Source organism: Dermochelys coriacea, chromosome 1 (assembly GCF_009764565.3).
Source record: "Dermochelys coriacea isolate rDerCor1 chromosome 1, rDerCor1.pri.v4, whole genome shotgun sequence".
Taxonomy (NCBI): domain Eukaryota; kingdom Metazoa; phylum Chordata; order Testudines; family Dermochelyidae; genus Dermochelys; species Dermochelys coriacea.
In genome coordinates this window covers 325,899,298-325,920,225 of record NC_050068.2, presented here as the reverse complement: position 1 = coordinate 325,920,225, position 20,928 = coordinate 325,899,298, and the positions used below count along the sequence as shown (strand labels likewise).

At 38.9% G+C, this 20,928-nt stretch overlaps 2 protein-coding genes across 17 annotated transcripts in view; one reads left to right on the top strand and one right to left on the bottom strand.

Annotated features, from left to right (window-relative positions):
* Positions 1-20,928, bottom strand: part of LOC122456606 (vegetative cell wall protein gp1-like) — a 64,090-nt gene that overhangs the window by 26,183 nt on the left and 16,979 nt on the right. Inside the window, exon 3 of one of the 12 annotated variants that reach the window (XR_006275593.1) lies at positions 12,668-13,515. The exons of 9 other annotated variants lie outside the window; for them this stretch is intronic. The gene's annotated coding sequence lies outside the window, so the exon portion shown is untranslated. Of the gene's footprint in view, positions 1-12,667; positions 13,516-20,481; positions 20,926-20,928 lie in introns of those variants that run through there. 2 more of the 12 variants (XR_006275590.1, XR_006275591.1) reach the window with 2 other exon arrangements.
* Positions 1-20,928, top strand: part of PRKAR2B (protein kinase cAMP-dependent type II regulatory subunit beta) — a 151,086-nt gene that overhangs the window by 125,358 nt on the left and 4,800 nt on the right. For 3 of the 5 annotated variants that reach the window (XM_043496905.1, XM_043496919.1, XM_043496935.1), the window contains exons 5-10: positions 12,551-12,657; positions 14,381-14,534; positions 17,632-17,733; positions 18,429-18,503; positions 19,705-19,770; positions 19,962-20,255. In XM_043496905.1, the coding sequence (XP_043352840.1) occupies positions 12,551-12,657; positions 14,381-14,534; positions 17,632-17,733; positions 18,429-18,503; positions 19,705-19,770; positions 19,962-20,255 (798 nt within the window). Of the gene's footprint in view, positions 1-12,550; positions 12,658-14,380; positions 14,535-17,631; positions 17,734-18,428; positions 18,504-19,704; positions 19,771-19,961; positions 20,256-20,928 lie in introns of those variants that run through there. The other 2 variants (XM_038390578.2, XM_038390568.2) reach the window with 1 other exon arrangement.

Here is a 20,928-nt window from a genome sequence, read left to right as displayed (position 1 = left end):
AAGGTATCATGGATATTTATATTTAGAAGTTGCACAAACTGTGTGCCCTGTGGGCATACTTGCCAAATGTACTAATTAACAAATTAAGAGGCATGCCTAACAGCCGTTGGAAAAGTTGCTTCTTGAAGTCTGTATTTACTGCACTATCAAGACTTCTGTGGCCACTCCTTATTTGGACAACTGTGCAAATTCTCTCCCAGCCTAATTTTTGCTGAGTTTAGAAGATTAATTTTGTACAGTAGAGCATATCATTTTGAAACAACTCTGTTTGAAGATGTTGCCTCATGAATATTTCAATGCCAAACGCAACAGGTAACTTCTTGCAGTAGGAAATCAAATATGATTTAATTTGAATCAAACAAACAATTTTGTCCCAGTGTATAAAATCAATTTATATTAGAATGGTTGTTTTTCCAGTGAGTCAGAGCCATTTTACTTCAGCATGCAGCCAATTTGCATATTGTGTGAACAGAGAACTAAAAATAAACCCTATGTTTTTTCAGTAGTTGTCAGTCATAATGACAACCACCTACATATTGAATGTTTCCTTAGTTCTGTGCTATGAGGTTATAATGTCAGGGAATGATAGATTCTGATTGATTAGAAAGACAGATCTTGTATGTCATGAGATTAGGAAGAGTGCTCAAAGGCATTGTTAGACTGTCTACTCTAGACATTTGTTCTTAAAATTCGCTACAGTTGGTACCTCCATACAGCTCCAGGAGTGGCAGCACTAGAATGAACTGTCCACCAGCACTTTAACCACTGTATTGTCTAACCCTGCTCAGAATAGGTGTAGGTTATACAAATACGTGTGACCACCAACAGCTGGTGTACACTTGTGCTCTCACTCTTAGTACCACTGATAGATGCAATGGTGGGAAATTTTGAGGAAAAAAAAATCTAGTGTAGACACAGCCTCACTGTGCTACGCTTTGCTGCCATCTGAAGTCTGATCCTGATTGATCTTACCGTGATGTAAATCTATAGTCTCTCCACTGAAGTTGTAGTGGAGTAAAACCAATGCAACTGACAATAATCAGGCTTCCCCCCCCCCCATTTATGTATCCAGGCTAAATATGGATGCTCATACACTTTGCTTTGGAATAGGTAGTAATGTTACTTTGTGAATTCACTGCAATTTAAACCAGTCTTTTTGCCTTCCCCTACAAAGCCAGCTGTAACAAAGATTTTGGGGTGAAGTACATTAGCCACAACATTTCACGCAAAGAAAATATCTTGGACAAGAACTGTAATAGTCAAATCCTTTGTGTCAGCCAGGAGTCTTTATGCATGAATCCACTATCAACTGTGGATGTGTTACTAGGAAAACCTGATTTCTTCCCTATCCCTTAGTGTGAGAGGATGGCAATGATTCTCTATCAAAAAAAAGGGTATTTTTATTATTCTAAAGTGTGCTGTCATGATAGAAACCCATGTTTCCAGTCACTTTCTCAAAAATGTTCCTTTTCTGACTGACAATATACTTTAGACTGAGAATAAGTAATTATTTTTGAATGGCCTAAGAAATTCCACTGAGCTGTATTATGCAAGTATGAACACAAATACTATTTAAATTCTAAATTATTTAAAATTCAGTTTTTCCTACTCAACCCACTTTGTAATAGAGCTTCAACTTTGGCATGTACATAGTTCTCAGTGAGGAATCTGCGCTTTGTTGTGTTTAAAAAAAAAAACAAATGAAGTGACTGCAAAAGTTGTTAAAATGGCATAATGTGCATGTTTTCCTTAAGGAAATGTGTCTAATTTAGATCAAGTCTATCTTATTTGTAATGCTGCTGGTACTGTAATATAGAGTACCAGGATGCCCAAACTACAGCATTCCATATAACACATGCACACACTGCAATAAAAAGCTGCATCCAATTGTGTTTTATATGTATGTAAACACAAACTACATTAGAAAAAAAATAGTAACAGAGCACTTAAAATTAGGAGCTACCAGAATTAAGGGTTACCTATATCTAGTGTATTGTGACAGTCCTAATTACACAATCACATACTATTGTTCCCACAAGGCCCATGCTGCTTTTAGTGCACCAACTGGACAAAGGGAATGAGGCAGTTTTGTTTTGTTTTTTAATCACCATTCAGTGAGACATCTATGCCTTATGTACTACACACCATCCTTTGATCTCATCTTTGAGAAGGTCCCTCAAAGGCTCTTAAGCAAAGTAGCTGTCCTGGGATAAGAGGGAAGGTCCACTCATGGATCAGTAACTGGTTACAAGATAGAAAACATGGTCAATTTTCAGAATGGAAAGAAGTACATACTAGTGTCCCCCAGGGTTCTGTACTGTGATCAGTACTGTTTAAAATATTCATAAATAATCTGGAGAAAGGGGTAAACAATGAGATGGCAAAATTTGCAGATCATACAAAACTAGTCAAGATAGTTAAATCCAAAACAGACTGCAAAGAGTCATACAAAGGGATTTCTCAAAACTGGGTGACTGGGCAACAAAATAGCAGATGACATTCAATGTTGATAAATGCAAAGTAATGCATACTGCAAAACCTAATCCCAACTATACATATAAAATGAGGGGGTCTAAATTTGCTGCAGCTGCTCAAGAAAGATCTTGGAATCATCATGAATAGTTCTCTGAAACTATCTGCTCAATGTGCAGCAGCAGTCAAAAAAGCTAACAGAATGTTGGGAATCATTAGGAAAGGAATAGATAAAACAGAAAATATACTGCCTCTATAAGAAAAAGGAGTACTTGTGGCACCTTAGAGACTAACACATTTATTTGAGCATAAGCTTTCGTGACTACAGCTGTAGCTCACGAAAGCTTATGCCCAAATAAATGTGTTAGTCTCTAAGGTGCCACAAGTACTCCTTTTCTTTTTGCGAATACAGATTAACATGGCTGCTACTCTGAAAACTGCCTCTATATAAATCCATACTACACCCACATTTTGAATACTGCATGCAGATCTGGTCACCCCATCTCAACAAAAAAATATTGGAATTGGAAAAGGTACAGAAAAAGGCAACAAAATGATTAGGGGTATGGAACAGCTTCCCTCTGAGGAGAGATTAATAAAACTGGGGCTTTTCAGCTTGGAAAAGAGATGTCTGGGGGGGGGGGGAGAATATGATAGAGGTCTATAAAATCATGACTGGTGTGGAGAAAGTAAATAAGAAAGTGTTATTTACTCCTCATACCACAAGAACTAGGGATCGCCAAATCAAATTGATAGGAAGCAGGTTTAAAACAAACAAAAGGAAGCACTTCTTCACACAATGCAAAGTAAACCAGTGGAATTTTTGCCAAAGGATGTTGAAGGCCAAGACTTTAACAGGGTTAAAAAAGAACTAGCTAAGTTCGTGGAGGATAGGTCCATCAATGGCTATTAGCGAGGATAGTCAGGGATGCAAAACCTTGTTCTGAAGTGTCGCTGGCCTCTGATTGCCAGAAACTGGAAATGGGTGACGGCGATGGACCACTTGACTATTACCTGTTCTATTCATTCCCTCTGAAGAACCTGGCATTGGCTACTGTTAAAGGTTGGATACTAGGCTAGATGAACCATTGGTCTGTCCCAGTATGGCTGTTCTTATTCAATGCTGGACTGAATATGGATTATTTTAATGGGCTTTTCTGTTGTGCTCATCATGGTAGTGCCTGAGTGCTCGCAAGAATGAATGAATCAATCTTTACAATACCTCTTTTGAAGGAGGGAGAAATATTACCCCCACTTCACAGATAGTTGGTGTAAGAATCAGCATTGGAATTAAGTTCTCATTTGAAGTCCTGTGCCTACTTGTCTAGAATATGGTGCCTCCAGGCAATTCATTTAATCTGTTTCCATGTTCCTATCTTTATGGATATCATACATTACCATCTTCTTCACAGGGCTACCAATACCCTTGCTTTATGCAAAACTAGTGCTCAGAGTGTGAACACTTTCATTTGTTGAATTGGAGTAGTATATAGGAAAGGCAATTTAAAATAAATGTGTGGACCAGTTGTCTGAGCAATGATACTATGTGTGAATTCATTCTCTGGGTCAGCTATTGAGGAGGAAACTTTGACAGGGAGAAGAAACATCAGTCCTGCATTAGCAACTAGCTGGATGCCACATTGAATGTGCCTGTGCAGTTTTCAGAAATCTGTTTGTGTGATCTGTTGCATGAACTGAAGAATATAATAGAGTTGCTGAATTTAAAATATCTTCTGAATCTTGGAGAGAACAAACAGGTTAAGTTCCAAAGCAACTAAACTAAAGGAAATTGTCTACAATGTATCTTGCCAAGAAAAGTCTTGTCTATGAAGACCTCTAATTTCTAAATATTTAAACTGTGAAACCTAAGTTTCATCTGTACATATCTATATTTCTGCTCGAGTTGATTTAATTGAATGAATCCATTTTCTGTGATTAGCAAGAATAAGCTTTGGACACTCCATTTGTAGGTGGTAAAATAAAATATTTGCTGTAGTAGTGTCCAAAGCTTATTCTTGCTAATCACAGAAATTTTAAATTTAAAGCAGTTAAGCATGGACCAAATTTTCCCATAATGAAAAATTAATCATATCCTCTTTCCTGAGCTTAGTCAGAACCTTTGCTACCAGTTAGGATCCCTTTGATATGAAAATAAAATTGTCTATTGCTGTGGTAATCTTATGCAGAAAGTTCTTATGAGCCTTTATCAGACTCTACTTTATACACTTTGCCTTAAGGCAAGACTTCAGTCTTGTGTTGTACCTTTTGCTAGGTCTGCTGATAAGATCAAGTCCTATCATGGCAGCATCCTAATCTTTAAAATACCCCAGCCATTACCCCATTTAAAATACCCCAGCCATTACCCAAACCCACAACTAATGAAGATGTTATCATGTACTTATTTCTTCTGTGAAAGAATTGTAAACCTTACATGTTTTTAATTTGTTTTCCCAAGCAGTACTTGTAATAATTTAAGGATACGGGTAATCATCTTGGGGGAACTGAAACTCTCCTTCTACTAAAAAGAAAAGGAGTATTTGTGGCACCTTAGAGACTAACAAATTTATTAGAGCATAAGCTTTCGTGAGCTACAGCTCACTTCATCGGATGCATTTGGTGGAAAAAGCAGAGGAGAGATTTATATACACACACACAGAGAACATGAAACAATGGGTTTATCATACACACTGTAAGGAGAGTGATCACTTAAGATAAGCCATCACCAGCAGCAGGGGGGGGGAAGGAGGAAACAGGAACAGTATCCCCGATACTGTCACGGCTAACCTGGTGGCAGAACTTTGTGACTTTGTCCTGACCCATAACTATTTCACATTTGGTGACAATGTATACCTTCAAATCAGCGGCACTGCGATGGGTACCCGCATGGCCCCACAGTATGCCAACATTTTTATGGCTGACTTAGAACAACGCTTCCTCAGCTCTCGTCCCCTAATGCCCCTACTCTACTTGCGCTACATTGATGACATCTTCATCATCTGGACCCATGGAAAAGAAGCTCTTGAGGAATTCCACCATGATTTCAACAATTTCCATCCCACCATCAACCTCAGCCTGGACCAGTCCACACAAGAGATCCACTTCCTGGACACTACGGTGCTAATAAGCGATGGTCACATAAACACCACCCTATATCGGAAACCTACTGACCGCTATTCCTACCTACATGCCTCTAGCTTTCATCCAGATCATACCACTCGATCCATTGTCTACAGCCAAGCGCTACGATATAACCGCATTTGCTCCAACCCCTCAGACAGAGACAAACACCTACAAGATCTCTATCATGCATTCCTACAACTACAATACCCACCTGCTGAAGTGAAGAAACAGATTGACAGAGCCAGAAGAGTACCCAGAAGTCACCTACTACAAGACAGGCCCAACAAAGAAAACAACAGAACGCCACTAGCCATCACCTTCAGCCCCCAACTAAAACCTCTCCAACGCATCCTCAAGGATCTACAACCTATCCTGAAGGACGAGCCATCGCTCTCTCAGATCTTGGGAGATAGACCAGTCCTTGCTTACAGACAGCCCCCCAATCTGAAGCAAATACTCACCAGCAACCACACACCACACAACAGAACCACTAACCCAGGAACCTATCCTTGCAACAAAGCCCGTTGCCAACTCTGTCCACATATCTATTCGGGGGATACCATCATAGGGCCTAATCACATCAGCCACAATATCAGAGGCTCGTTCACCTGCGCATCTACCAATGTGATATATGCCATCATGTGCCAGCAATGCCCCTCTGCCATGTACATTGGCCAAACTGGACAGTCTCTACGTAAAAGAATGAATGGACACAAATCAGACGTCAAGAATTATAACATTCAAAAACCAATTGGAGAACACTTCAATCTCTCTGGTCACTCGATCACAGACCTAAGAGTGGCTATACTTCGACAAAAAAGCTTCAAAAACAGACTCCAACGAGAGACTGCTGAATTGGAATTAATTTGCAAACTGGATACAATTAACTTAGGCTTGAATAGAGACTGGGAATGGATGAGTCATTACACAAAGTAAAACTATTTCCCCATGGTATTTCTCCCTTCCCCCCCCCACTGTTCCTCTGATATTCTTGTTAACTGCTGGAATTAGCCTACCTTGCTTGTCACCATGATAGGTTTTCCTCCTCCCCCCCCCCTGCTGCTGGTGATGGCTTATCTTAAGTGATCACTCTCCTTACAGTGTGTATGATAAACCCATTGTTTCATGTTCTCTGTGTGTGTGTATATAAATCTCTCCTCTGCTTTTTCCACCAAATGCATCCGATGAAGTGAGCTGTAGCTCACGAAAGCTTATGCTCTAATAAATTTGTTAGTCTCTAAGGTGCCACAAATACTCCTTTTCTTTTTGCGAATACAGACTAACACGGCTGCTACTCTGAAATCTCCTTCTACTAGATTCTACCTTCTAAAATTATGGCTCAAGGGTACTGAATAGTGTATCTGGCCAATGTTGAGTTTGACTGTCACAGCCTATACACTATCACTGTTTTACAGGGAAGGGGTCAGCTGACCAAGCATTGGGAAGACGACCTAATCTATTGATGTAGAACACACCAAAATTTATTTAGGATTTAGACATACCAGTGTATTCAGCAGATGATAGAATTTTGTTCTTAAATGCATTAAATCACCTCAAATGCTTTAAATACTTTTTTTAAAAGTGAGGATTCTATTTTTTTATTTCTTACAATGTTTAAAAAGGGTCTGATGATTAATGTAGTTGCTGGTCGTTATGTCTTGCAGTAGGTAGGTGAGAGGAGGTTGAATGCTACAGAACTTTGAACTTGAATGTTCTAAACCTGAAATCTTGCATGAAGCTCATTGAAGAGAGTACAACTACATATACTGTACCTTCAGAACATATGAATAGCTCTACAGGAAGAAAAAAAACTCAACCCATTTATTTAAGACTTATGGAGTGTTTTAGTCATCAAGAGGCAGAATCTATTAAAATACACTTCTCTTTTGAAAAAGTGAAATTTCCTGTAATTCTTGCTCAAAGGATATTATAATAGATGTCCCACACTATATGGGAAGATGGGAGGCTTATATATATATTTTTTTTACTGTTATGCACAATAAAGGTCCTGAGACTTAGAGGGATTTGGTACCATGAAACAGTCTCATATAGTAGATGAGTGCTAGTCAGTGGTGAGACAGTTTACTAGTTTAGAAATGCAGCTGGGGGAGTGACTATTTTTCAATGCCTGAGACGTATTTGCCTAGTTACTAGGTAGTTGCCTAGTTAAGGTAAAGTTTTAAGGACACTTACTTCATGTTAATTTCTTTCTGTCCCAATATCACATACATACACCTGCTTGCGCTGTGTGTAATAGAGATATACAGTAGATAATATAGGATCCACTGAGGTGATATGTGAACTGTCCTAGCTTTTTAATAAGATGTTTATCAGGGGACTGTGTTATAGCATGATAATGCCCTGACCTTGTCTTATCTGTGTAGATGAGACATTCTGTCTTGTCTTATCTCCCTGCCCAGGAAATGGGGTTGCTTACTTGCCCTTTTTCTGATTGGAGGCTGGAGATATGGAAGGGCCAGCTCTCTTCCTCTTCTCAGCACTTTCCATCTGAGGGAGGCAGCCGCAGCTTTATATTTACTTTTTGTATTACTTTTGTACATAGAGGCCCTTGATGTGCTAGGTATTGTACTGACATATGGTAAGACAGTTTCATGCCCCAAGAAGCTTCAATTTTAGGCAAGACAACAGCTCATCTGTGTCCTATGTGAATGGTGCAGCCCTGTTTTATTCTGCAATGTAGACACCAAGCCATGCAAAGGACTACTTCACCACCTTTTTTTCCTCCCAAAGATGGTTTTGGATAGGGCTGTACAATAGACTATTTTAAAGTGCATCGAGTTACACAATAAAGCTACATTTTTAACTAGACATCTTAGAAATGTCAATGAAATATTAAATTGGCATGAAAAATCTAAATTCAGTTTTTTCTTCTTTATCATGGTTTTAAATACCCAATAAACATAATGGTGAGTATTTTTCAATGCATTCTGGAATACATTACAGCTCAAGTTCAAATAAATTTTTTTTTAGAATTTAAATAGTTAATTCATGAATAAAGTTCTCGTGAACAACAAATTTTAGCAATCTTTCATAAAATTATAATTCAGACTGTCACTATTAATCTGGTTTCAGAGTAGCAGCTGTGTTAGTCTGTATTCGCAAAAAGAAAAGTAGTACTTGTAGCACCTTAGAGACTAACAAATTTATTTGAGCATAAGCTTTCGTGAGCTACAGCTCACTTCATCGGAAGCGAGCTGTAGCTCACGAAAGCTTATGCTCAAATAAATTTGTTAGTCTCTAAGGTGCTACAAGTACTACTTTTCTTTTTGCGAATCTGCAACATTTCTTTATAAACCTACTTATTCCAAAAAAAAAAAAAAAATTAAGTGGTGCTGTATCCAGTGTGTAAAATCCTACTGACTGCACTAGTTAAGTCCAGGGTTTAGCTATTCAATTGAAGCATTGCACACATTTAGGTTTGCTTCTGTCCCCACATTATCTAGGCATTGTATGATTTACCTTTTTATAATGGTTTAGGTGGTTTGGAAACATGTATTCCCATAAGTTGACTCCAAACACTAAAACAGCTAAGAAATATTTTGTCCATGGTATAGACCTCATTATCTAACCTGTATGTGATCACTAAGGGCAAAACTATATCCTCAGATATTCATGTACAACTCAGGTTGACATGCATGGAAGCTATATGCAAGTCTGAGGTTAGAATGTGACCCTTGCAGCTGAGAGGCCACAGGTTAGAAAAAGGGAGGTGGGTCAGTTGTGCAGGAATGAAGAGAAATTAAGGTTGTCATTTAAATTGAACAGAAAAGAATCAGGGTATCCATTAGGGCTGAACAGAGAGAGGCAGTGATGTAAGCCTGGACAGGTTGAGGAGAAGGTCATTTTAGCAGGACTACTCATTCTCATGAGGCAAGATTTTAAAAAAATAACCATCACTGAAGCTGTGAGAGTGGATGAGCTTTTACATCAGGGATGGGTGGGGGAAGGAAAGGGCCAAAAATAGAACCTTTGGGCCATCAATAGGGGGAGAGACATTACATGTTGCACAGTATTTCTGTAGATGTCTATAGAAAGGGAAGGTTGCACCTAGAGCTGTCTTGTAGATCAGCAGTTCCCAAACTTTATTAGTTCACATTGTGTGTCCCCTTCTTTAAAAGATTGTTATGAAGTGAATTGATGGAATATCAGGATCATGCACCACAAGTGGCACACATACCATAATTTGGTAACCCCTGCTAGATGCCTACAGGAAGAAGGGTACACGATATAGATATTATAAATTAATAAAAGAAAAAAACCTCAATTTAGCTGTTGCTTCTGTATATGTTGTACATATAATTCTATGATTCTAAGACTGGAACGGGGCTCTTGAGGTCATCTAGTTCAGGCCCGTGCATTCAAGGCAGGACTGATTAATAAAGGACCACTCCTGACAGGTGTTTGTCTTGACATGTGCAATACTTTTAAAAAAAGGGTAGATATTCATATTTTTTGAAGTTACAGTATGTGTAGTTAATGTGGTGGGGCCCACTTACCTCTGTCGAATGCCCTTGATTGAATATGTGCATACACCTGCTTCTCCCCCCCCCCCAGCTTTGCACTGCTCATGTTGCATCCCGCTGGCTACTGCCCTCGTCAGGTGAATCTTCGGTGACGCAGCCCTTCAGCAGAGTTGAACACAATTTGTATGCTAATAAAATAAATCCCTTCCGGGGTACAAGTCCAACTGGGCCTATCCTAGTACCCTGGTTATAGCCCCTCCTGGGCTTGCTTCCCAAACTGTCTCAGCCCGTGCTGGGCACTCGTCTTGTCCCTTCTCTGGTATGGAAGAGTGCCCCTATGGCTTTCTCCCAATGGGCTCTTCACCAGTTACCCCAGCTCTTCAGCTGAGTCTCCCTTTACAATTCAGTTCACTCCCTTTCCAGGGGGTATCACAAAATTTCCACAAATGTTGACTTTCTTCTGGGTCTTTAGCTTTGTCTCTAGGCTACATCCCTTCTCAGTGCTTAAGCTACTTCCCTAGTGGCTGGTGGGGGGAATCCAGGCCCATCCACTACTCTAGGTCCCAACTAAGGGATCCTATAAGTAGCAGCTGCCTCCCTTTACTAATCGCTGTGTTTCCTTGGGCCACTTCCCCACAGCCCCAGTACTTTCATCTTCACCCTTATCTCAGGGCTTAAGTCTTTCTTGAGTTCTTGCAGCCAGCCAAGAGCACCTTCCTTTCTCCCTGCCAGCAATTGCTCTGTCAATTCCTGCAGCCAGCCAAGAACACCTTCCTCCTCTCCTGGCTCCAGCTAGCAACTGAATGTGGACTGTCCAGTAGCTGGACTCTGATAGGCTGCTTTCCTGTAGCTGTTCTAGGCAGCCTGGAGAACTCACCTCTACTGTTCTTTCCTGGGGCAGGGTGTGATAGAACCAGGAGGCCTCTAGCAAGGGACCTCTGTGCCTAGTATTCCCGTCACAAGTTAGACTCTATCTTCAGTGTGTTTCGTAGATACCAATTATATGTGACTGATATTATGTAACTTCATGTATATTTACATGTGTATAGCTTCACATGCCAATACACAAAAATGGCTATTGCATAATTAAATGGGGAATTTCAATATTGAAACATACTAGTTCAGGTGCTACTTACAGAAATTAAGTAAATACTGTATTGCCAGAAAATATATCTACCATTGTGTGACAGCATGAGTGCATCCCAGCCTTCAAGCTGTCTTCCATCTCAAGACAGTGAGGCCTACTGTATAAAGTCAATAGGCTCACGCTGGTCAGCAGGGCAAGGAGGCCTAGTGGGTGGCTGGGCCACCTCCCAAAGGTGAGTGGCAGCCAGGGTAGGGGGACCCAAGCCATCCCTGCTCTAACTGGTCCCAGCCCAGGTAGTGGCAAGTGGGCTCACCACTTAGTCAGTGGAGATCCAACCAAAACACACTGACTGCTGTAGGGACAATGGCTAGTAGCTCCCTGGGCTACTTCCTACCATGACTCCTGCAGTCCCTTGGTCTAAACATCTTGGGGGGGGGGGGAGGGAGTGTCTCTCTGGTTTCCTCAGGTTGTGCTGCTCCTAAGGGCTCTGACCTCCACTTGGTGTCTGCCTGGGTCTCAGCACCTCCAATATATATCCTTCCTCTCCAGTAGTCAGCCCAGACTGAGCTGGGGGCTCCCTTTTATACTACTGCTACACCTCGAGCATGCCCAGTAGAGAGTGGGGGCATGGCTTCCTCAGCCCACAGTTTGGAGTTAACCCGTCTCCATCCAGTGCGGGGTGAGTGCACCCCATCACACATTGATTAGCAAAGCAACAATTAATGTACTTTATGCATCTGCAGGGGATACCATGTAATATATTGGATATATACACCGGATATCAAGTAATTTTGCATTATTAAAAAGAAAAGGAGTACTTGTGGCACCTTAGAGACTAACAAATTTATTAGAGCATAAGCTTTCGTGAGCTACAGCTCACTTCATCGGATGCATCCGATGAAGTGAGCTGTAGCTCACGAAAGCTTATGCTCTAATAAATTTGTTAGTCTCTAAGGTGCCACAAGTACTCCTTTTCTTTTTGCGAATACAGACTAACACGGCTGCTACTCTGAAACTTGCATTATTAAGTGAAGGAAGTGTTTTGGAAAAGATTGTTATGGGGCACTGCAGTAGGAAAGTGAACAACAGCAGTATTAAAACTGCAGGTGTGTCTTTGTGCTCTGAATACAATAAAAGGAAAGAGCTGGAACTAAAAGTTAAAATACTGACTGAAAATCTCACTATTTTTCTGATAAATTGACAGATTATTGTAACATGAAAAATTTATATTTCAGGTGTACTATCATCATCCGAGCTGTGTCCAGTGCAATATTTGAAGACTAAATAGGACATTTAAACAGTTAATTTGTATTTTTGAGGGTGATACCATAAAAGCAGAGCCTAATTTTAATCTTATGTGGTTTTTTGTTGTTGTTTTTTTAAATAGGAACAGATGTCTCAGGTATTAGATGCTATGTTTGAAAAGCTGGTTGAAGGAGGGGAGCATGTCATTGATCAAGGTGATGATGGTGACAACTTCTATGTAATTGATAGGTGAGTGATTATATATAATTGTAACACAAGGGATTATGCACAGTTGTATCAGTGAAAATATATTTTTGCATATACTCTCAGTTGAATCAGACAGGTGTGTGCATGTATGAAAGAAAATGCAAAGATATTTTATCAGAGTTAAAGAGTCGTTGAACAATAGAGAGCAGTCAGTGAAAAAATCTAGCCTGCTCTCACCTGTAATAAAATGTTTCCAAGGGAGCATGTCACTGGTCTTTTAATGTAATGTTCTGTCACAAAGACTATTTGTTAACTGGAAACTGATTTAATGTAACAAATAATTGGAAAAGATTTAGCATTCAATATTTGATTGAAATCTTACTACATTCTCAATGCTGTTGGTAAAGTTTCTTGTTCATAAGAGTAAAACTTACATTTTCAAAGAATTGCACAACTTTTAACTACACTACCCATGTGGGTCTAATACTTCATAGTCAGATTAATAAGTAAAGTGATAGATATAACTGCTGAAACAGTGATTTGGGAGCACCCTTTGTGTTGCTGCTGCTGTTGACCTTTCGTTAAATTCTTACCAAGTCATCAATATAGGTCAATGCACTAAACTTTTTCTACCTTCTGTCTTCAGTTTGAAGTAGGATACAATGATATAGTCAGAGCTATTAGCGCTGGCTTCTAGAGAGAATCCCCAATGTATGCTGTATATCTCTTAGGAGACTGTGACAGAGTTGGGATTCTTCACTGGAGGATCCAAGTTTCTCCCATTTTTCTGGGCTTATGGCTTAGCCACTTCGTCTTCAGAAAGCTGCAGGGACTTCATTGAGTTCTTCCAGATACATAGCTGTCAGGTCTAGGTGACTCTGACCATCTGTCTACAAAGTCCTTGACCATGCAGGGAAAGGAATTGTAGAGACATTTTCATTCCATTCTAGCTACTTGCAGCAAGGAAGGCTATAAATATTTGGCACTGAACAAGCTAATGACACACCATCATAGAGGGTGGCTGTAATATTTTACTTCTTTCTCAGAGCAACAACTATCGATAAATGCTTTTGTGGGTTTGCTTTGATATTTAAAGTTAAAACTTTATATTAGATGAGTATACAATATTTTTATTTTGTATTTGTTACTCTTTAGATAAGGACTCACACAGTATGTTTTGCCACCATTCTCACTAATGCAACTGTATATTGCAATATACCAATTACTGGTTTAAAAAACATTTTACATGTGAAAGAGCTTTTACATTTTAAATTAATTTAATGGCAGAAGCATAGTTTTCAGAAACCATTTCTTTATGAGGACTTTGTACATTACAGTTTAATGATTAAAAAGCATTTGTCAAATAATTTGGGCTCAAAATTTGTTCTTTATGTTTTAATAATTGCAATTTTGATTTTATTTATATGTAATTCATAATTTTAATTCCATATCTGATTTTTTTTTTATTTTTCAAGTGTAAAGTTATCATGTCCTCACAAAGAAGTAGCAACTGTCCCCCTTAAAATAACCACCATTTCTAGTGTATACACAAATAAGTGAGATGACCCTGCAAGCTACTCAGTATCATTTAACTGAACAAAATTTATATTTCCATAGCAGTACCATCAGTGTAATGCATGGTGCATAATCAACTTTGTAAACTAAACAAACAAGGTAGTAAACTAAACCAGCTAACTGCTCAGTAAGGAACATGGGGGAGTGGAAAGGGTGGATGTTTACTCGTATTTGTGTATTTTGTTAACAGAGGAACATATGACATTTATGTAAAATGTGACAGTGTTGGGAGATGCGTTGGTACTTACGATAACCATGGAAGTTTTGGTGAGTTGGCCTTAATGTACAATACACCCAGAGCAGCTACCATAATTGCAACATCTCCCGGTGCTGTATGGGGTTTGGTAAGTGAAATGGTTGTTTGCATTTATTTTCCTTAAAATATTTTTGTCTTTATATAAAATAATTTAAAATTGTATAGCTGTATCCACAGATATTTGAAATTGAAAAAATGTCTTATAATTGGAAATGTATCATTAGGATAGAAGCCTTTTAAAACTTGCAGAAAAAGCCTGGGCAAATACTGTCTTTGCTCAGACCCTGAACATACTCTTTAAGCAAACTTGAATATTAGAATGGCAATTTGATGCAAGAACTACAACAAAAGTAATTTTTGAAATTTCCTTAATAATTTTCAGAGCTTAGTTATCATGTTTCCAACTGTAAGAGACAGGCCAATTATTTTGCCAAGTAGTAAATATTGTCTTAGATTGCAAAAAACATGAATGTATTTGTTTACAGTATAAAAAATCCAACATGGTGCTATTTGTTAAGCTTACTATATCTGGAATCTGCACAATAAGAATAAAATTTGCCAAAAACTCTTGTGGCAGTAATTAGATTTGCATTAGGTACTTTGAGAAAGTTGTTCTCCTTCAAGGCTTATATGATGGTCTGGTAACTGATTCCAAGGTGCCAATTCAGAGCAGTGCTTGGTGTAGAGGAGCATAGGTGGCTTTCTGCCACCTTGATCCCTTAGACTGCTGAGCTTTCTACATAACTTGGAGCAGCCTGAATGCTGCTCTAAATTGCAATGGATTGCAATGGCCACCCAGGGCCATTGTACTAGTGGGATTACAGTACATTCCAGCAACATCCCTTTGAGTTGGGTGGTGTGAGAACAAAAGAGAATGACATACATCTGGGTACCCCATCTTTCTGCTTAAAGGATTGTCCCACACCAGGGAATTCCCTTTGCCCACATAGGGCAGCTTTATGGCCCCTCTGTGCTGCTGAAGTGGTGCCAAGGATCTGGTCCCATGTGTTTGGTTTAGCTAACACAAAGCTCATTACTTGAAATAAATGTGCTGAGAACTGTGGGATGAAATGATTTAACTACAACATTTCTGAGAAAATGTTTTAATCATCTGAAATTATATATTTTGTTTTTCTGGAGTGATTTATTCCAAACTTGTCATACAAAGCTAATATATGTTGGTAATAAACATAGTCTGCAATTGAGCCTGAAAGGTTAGGCAGCATGGGTAGGATCCATGAAGGGACTTGGGCGTTGCTGTGTTGAGCGTCATGGTGCCTGATTTTTGGGTGCCTAGAAAATAACAAGAACCACACTGTGATCCACAAGCAAACTTACGTGCAAGGCTCCCTGTACAATGAAAGGGGAGTGATAGTCCCTTTAGTATGTAATCCATAAAAGCCATCACACTACGTGAGAAACAGCCTAAGCTAGCTAGAGGGAGATGCCGATGAGAGGGTTGTGTACTAAGCCCCATCCCTCTCTCAGAGATAGGCACCTAAGTCCAGACTTCAGGGGTATGCCTATCTCTGCTTAGCAATCCATGTCAGGGAATCCCTCTCTTAGAGTCAGGCAGCTTAGGTGCCTGTTGCAGAAATGAGTAGGTGCCTGCCTCGCTCCACACAAAATAGGGGTGTTGCCTAACTTGCAGCCCAGTGGCTAAGAAGCACTCACTGGGGTTGGGATGTGGGAGACCCAGGTTCAATTCTTCCCCTCTCTGCCAGAGGGGAAAAAAGTTTTGAATAGAGATTTCTCACTTCTTGGGAGAGTGCACTGAGCTGTGGGATATTCTGATATGGCTCTCTCTTGTTGAAGCTGTTCCATTGTGGATAAATAATGAAAGAGTTTTTGGAGTAGAGGGACTGCACCCTGGGTCTCCCACCTCCCAGGTGTGTGCTCGAACCACTGAATTAAAAGTTATAAGGTGGGCACCATTGTCTCCTCCTCCTCCTCCTCTGCCAGCTGGATTTTGAATGGGATCTGATCCAGTTGGTGGCCTCCAAGCATGCCTACTGGATTGGGACCTGCATGCAATTTAGGTGGATGAACACCTGTCTTCCCCCAGTTTGGAGGGCAGGTTAGTGGGGTTAGGCATCTGGATATACATGCCCAGAGGCACCAAGGGAACTTTTACTCTGAAAAATTAGACACCGAGTTTAGGCACCTAGAAAATTTTGTGGATTGCAGTGGATCCAAAACTGGGACTTTGGCATCCCAATCTGGGTCTTGGGTACTTAAGTATCTTTGTGAGTTTGCATCTGTGTCTGGTTCCTAAACCTGTATTAGGTGGAATGTTGGTTCAAAAAAAGGAAGGTAAACAGCCAATCTGCCTCAAAAATATAAAGTCATAGAAATCTGAATAGGAGTCAAAAATGGAACCTTTTATGGCCTGAAAGACTAACTAATTCTGTGTAATTAGTTAAGAAGGCTGGCTTGTGATGCCCTAACATTTAGTTGGATTACACAGACATTATTCATGCTTCTGAATTTGTAACTAAAACAAGGGACGCTATCATCTGAAAAATTAAATTTCCATCTGAAAGTGTTGTAATTGCTATCATTACAAGTAACAATAAGATTACTAGATCTTAAACTGATTGTGGGGTGGGGAGGAGAAATCACTTTTCAGTTTCTCCTTTGTTGATTCATCAGCAGTTTGTGTAGAGTCAGTGTCAGTTTTGTTGATGGCCGATTATATTTCCTATCTCATGAATCTTGTCTGGGGGCAGTTTGTGTATATGCTCTTCCCTGGGCAGGCAAGAAGGTTAGTAACTGCTGCTACACAGCTGAATCTGAAACTCGATAAGCAGCAGCTGTGCACAGAAGTAGGCAGGTGAGGAGGAGTGGGCACCACAATGTTTGGTGTTGCTCTGAGGCCTGCCCAAAAAACCCTTTCAAACATCATGAAGGAAGATGAATTTTTAAAAGAGGAATAAAAAAAATGGGCAAGAGATTTGACTTCAAAATCTCTTATAAGAAAAATCAGTTATTTGAAATTTAAAATATCAAATTTATTATGCCCCTTTTAATAGAAGGCCTCACTGAAGTACTTTAAAAACACATAAAATTGCCTTCTAGTGGCTGATTATAATCATTATACATTTTACCTATTTCTTTTTTGCATTTTCCATCCTGTGCTAACATTTTCCTTTAATACACTTTTTTTCTTCTCTTTGTGTTTTCAGGACAGGGTAACATTCCGGAGAATCATTGTAAAAAACAATGCCAAAAAGAGAAGAATGTATGAAAGTTTTATTCAGTCATTGCCATTCCTTAAATCTTTAGAAGTAAGCTTTCTATTGCATTATTTTAGTGATTGTGGCATGGGGTTTTAAAAACTTCCTCTAGATTAAAATTTTGCGCATCTTTATTTTTGGAAAAGGGACTTCTGAGGAAAAGAGTTGAAATTTCCAATTTGATCATCCCCCCCACCCCCTTCCCCCTTGCCTATTTTAGTTTCTTCATAAAGCTTGATCCTATAATTTGATCCATACAGCAGTCCCCTAATTGGGATCTGCCTGGAACAGGAATCTACCTGTGCAGATCAACTTGTAGGATAGAGGCCATAGTACTGCAAAAGATTAAAATATTTTTGTGGTTTCCAACCTTCCATTTCTTAAACTGAATTTTTGCTGGATATTAATAGTGTGAAGTGCTTTGGGCATGTTGAAAAAAGTGAATACTTTCATTTAAAAGATATATTTTTCTGCACACACATGTACTTTCTCCGGTAAGTATTTTGGAAGACTTAAAGCATGTAGATTAACCATACAAAAATAGAAACATAATTAACATGTATGTTGGTAAACCATTCCCTGGAAAATTGTTAAACAGAAGTCTCTTTATCCCTTATTGTCAATACAGATGGCTAGGGACATATTATACAGTATGTAGGTCCATAAAACAGGTATTAAGGATTAGCAAAACATATGTTTAATATTATTAGAAAAACATTTTTAATATTCCCATTCTTTTTATAAAGTTATCTGAACGCTTGAAAGTGGTGGATGTGATAGGCACCAAAATATACAAAGATGGAGAACAAATCATTGCTCAGGTATGGTAGTGTCTTAGTTGATTTAGTTTTTGTGTCTATAAGTAAAATTATCGTATTATCTATAATGAATCCATTCTTTTAAATTGAGTCTCAGTATAATACACACAAAAGATATAAACTGGTCTGAAAAAAATGGTATAGTTCAAAGAAATATGTTGTTATGATGATGAAAATTCCAAATAATAATTTAAAGCAAAAAAAAAATACTTGGCAGGCTATTTCAATTAACTTCCAGTGGCTTTTTAATTTTTTTATATTTGCATACTGCATGTATCTGCAGTTAGTAGTGTACCTTTTTGATGACAAAATGTAATTAATTCTTTCTGGGATTTGGAACATTTTGTTAGCTTTTACAAGGCTGTAAATGGTAAATGCCTGTTGTGGAATATTTAGCAGGTGTCTGATTGGGGGTTTTCTTGCCACTTTAACAGCAACTTCATTACATCTGCTGTATTTTAAGAAACAACATGTTTTGTTGGTCTGAACAGAACAAATTAAACTATGCAAATACTATAGAAGAGGAAGGCTTGTACTAGTAGGCACTGAAAATGGGTCTTATCATTGAGTGTCTGTGTTATGAAAAAAGAACAATGTGAAGATAATTCCGTCAGGATAGATTGCAGACAACTCAGACTCTATGTTGCCTTTGGACTTCCTTTAGATGTTGGCTTTACCCTCTCTTGTGCTTACTGATACCTGAGCATCCATGATAGGGAATAATTTTGGGGATTTTATGAGTTCAAAATCCTCTAGAACAGAAGAAGATGGCAATTGGAGTAGATCTTTTAGGCTGATTATTTTTGTCTACCAACCCAATTCTGCTCTTGCCCACTGATCAATAGGGGAGCAGCTTGTTTGTTTTGGGGAATAGGAATAAGTATCCTCCAAGTCATCCAATATTTTCCTCTGCCTCTCTTGGTGCTTCATATTGTGTTTTGTCCATGGCTTAGAACTGAGGTCTACATGGAGCCAACTGGGTCATTTTCTTTCAGGAGAGTTTGTTGCTTATCTCATCTCTGTAATCCTTCTATGTCATGAGTGTGGATTTCTAAGTAGAGTATATTAAAGCATTTTGCATTAGGTACCAAAAGGATTAGCTGTTAGCCTCTGGCTACATATATTTGAATGTATTTCTTACTGTTACTACAAAACTAAAAAGCAATATTCATGTTTTCATTACTTGCTTTTTTATTTTTAATAGGGAGACATGGCTGATTGTTTTTTCATTGTAGAATCTGGAGAAGTGAAAATTACTATGAAAAGGAAGGTAAAAACCTTACCATGAATTTAATTTTTCAAAATCTTGAAGTCATTAATATATTCTAAATGTTAAACAGCAGTTGTCTCTAGTTATCTCACTGCAGTTTTTTTTACTCTTTAGACATGTTTAAATTCCATTATGAGTAAAACTGTACATTCAGCAAGTGTCTCTTATTTTTATCTTATCTGACTTTTCAGAATAAACAGGATGTAGAAGAGAATGGGGCAGTTGAAATAGCCCGGTACTCTAGAGGACAATATTTTGGAGAACTTGCTCTTGTAACTAACAAACCTCGAGCAGCTTCAGCATTTGCTCTTGGCACTGTCAAGTGTTTAGGTACTGATTCAGTGATATTTTTGCTTGCTGTGACATATATAAAAATATTTTTACTTATCAAAGGCTGTATTTATAATATACTGTATGTTCCTTCATACCATAAAGTCAGATTTCAGTCATCCAGTAGCATTGCTTTACAACCACTGGACAGTTAGACTATACTGTACCTGTTATAGTATATTCCTACCTACACTAGAAAAATTATTTGTAATTGACAACTGTGTCAACCATGGACCTCCAATGTCTTCCCTCTTCAGACGGAATTGAAAATAGTTTCCAACTAGCGCAGTACATAGTACTTTTAATACCTGTTACATAAATCTGCATAATACTTAACAGACAAATAAAAAATTGTCCTTGCCCAGTGGTCGACCAATACCTAAGAAACAACTGCTTAATATAACCAAACTTCCATGCTACCTTATTTAATCTAACTTCCCATTTCTGACTAAGTTAGCAAGTAGTTAGCAAAGTCGCTGGCTTTACCAGCCCATGTCACTCTGTCAGGTTTCAGGCTGAGGCACAGAGCAGAGACAATAGTGGTTGTATTAATAGAGATCATCATCTTGTCTGTGGACATGGGGTGGAAATACATGTGTTTCTTCTGGATCTTTGTGGCATTTAAAACAAATACTATTCCCTCTCCTTTGAGAGACCACATTGGTGAACTGAAAAGATGGCTTCAATCCTTTGCCTGGGACTAGCCGCACAGGTTTACGATGGACAGCTGTTCCTCCACCTCCAGAGCCATCATCTGTACAATTCCTCAAGGGTCAGTCTTCCCTTCTCTTACACAGGAGTGGACCAAGACTGTGGAACTCAGTACTA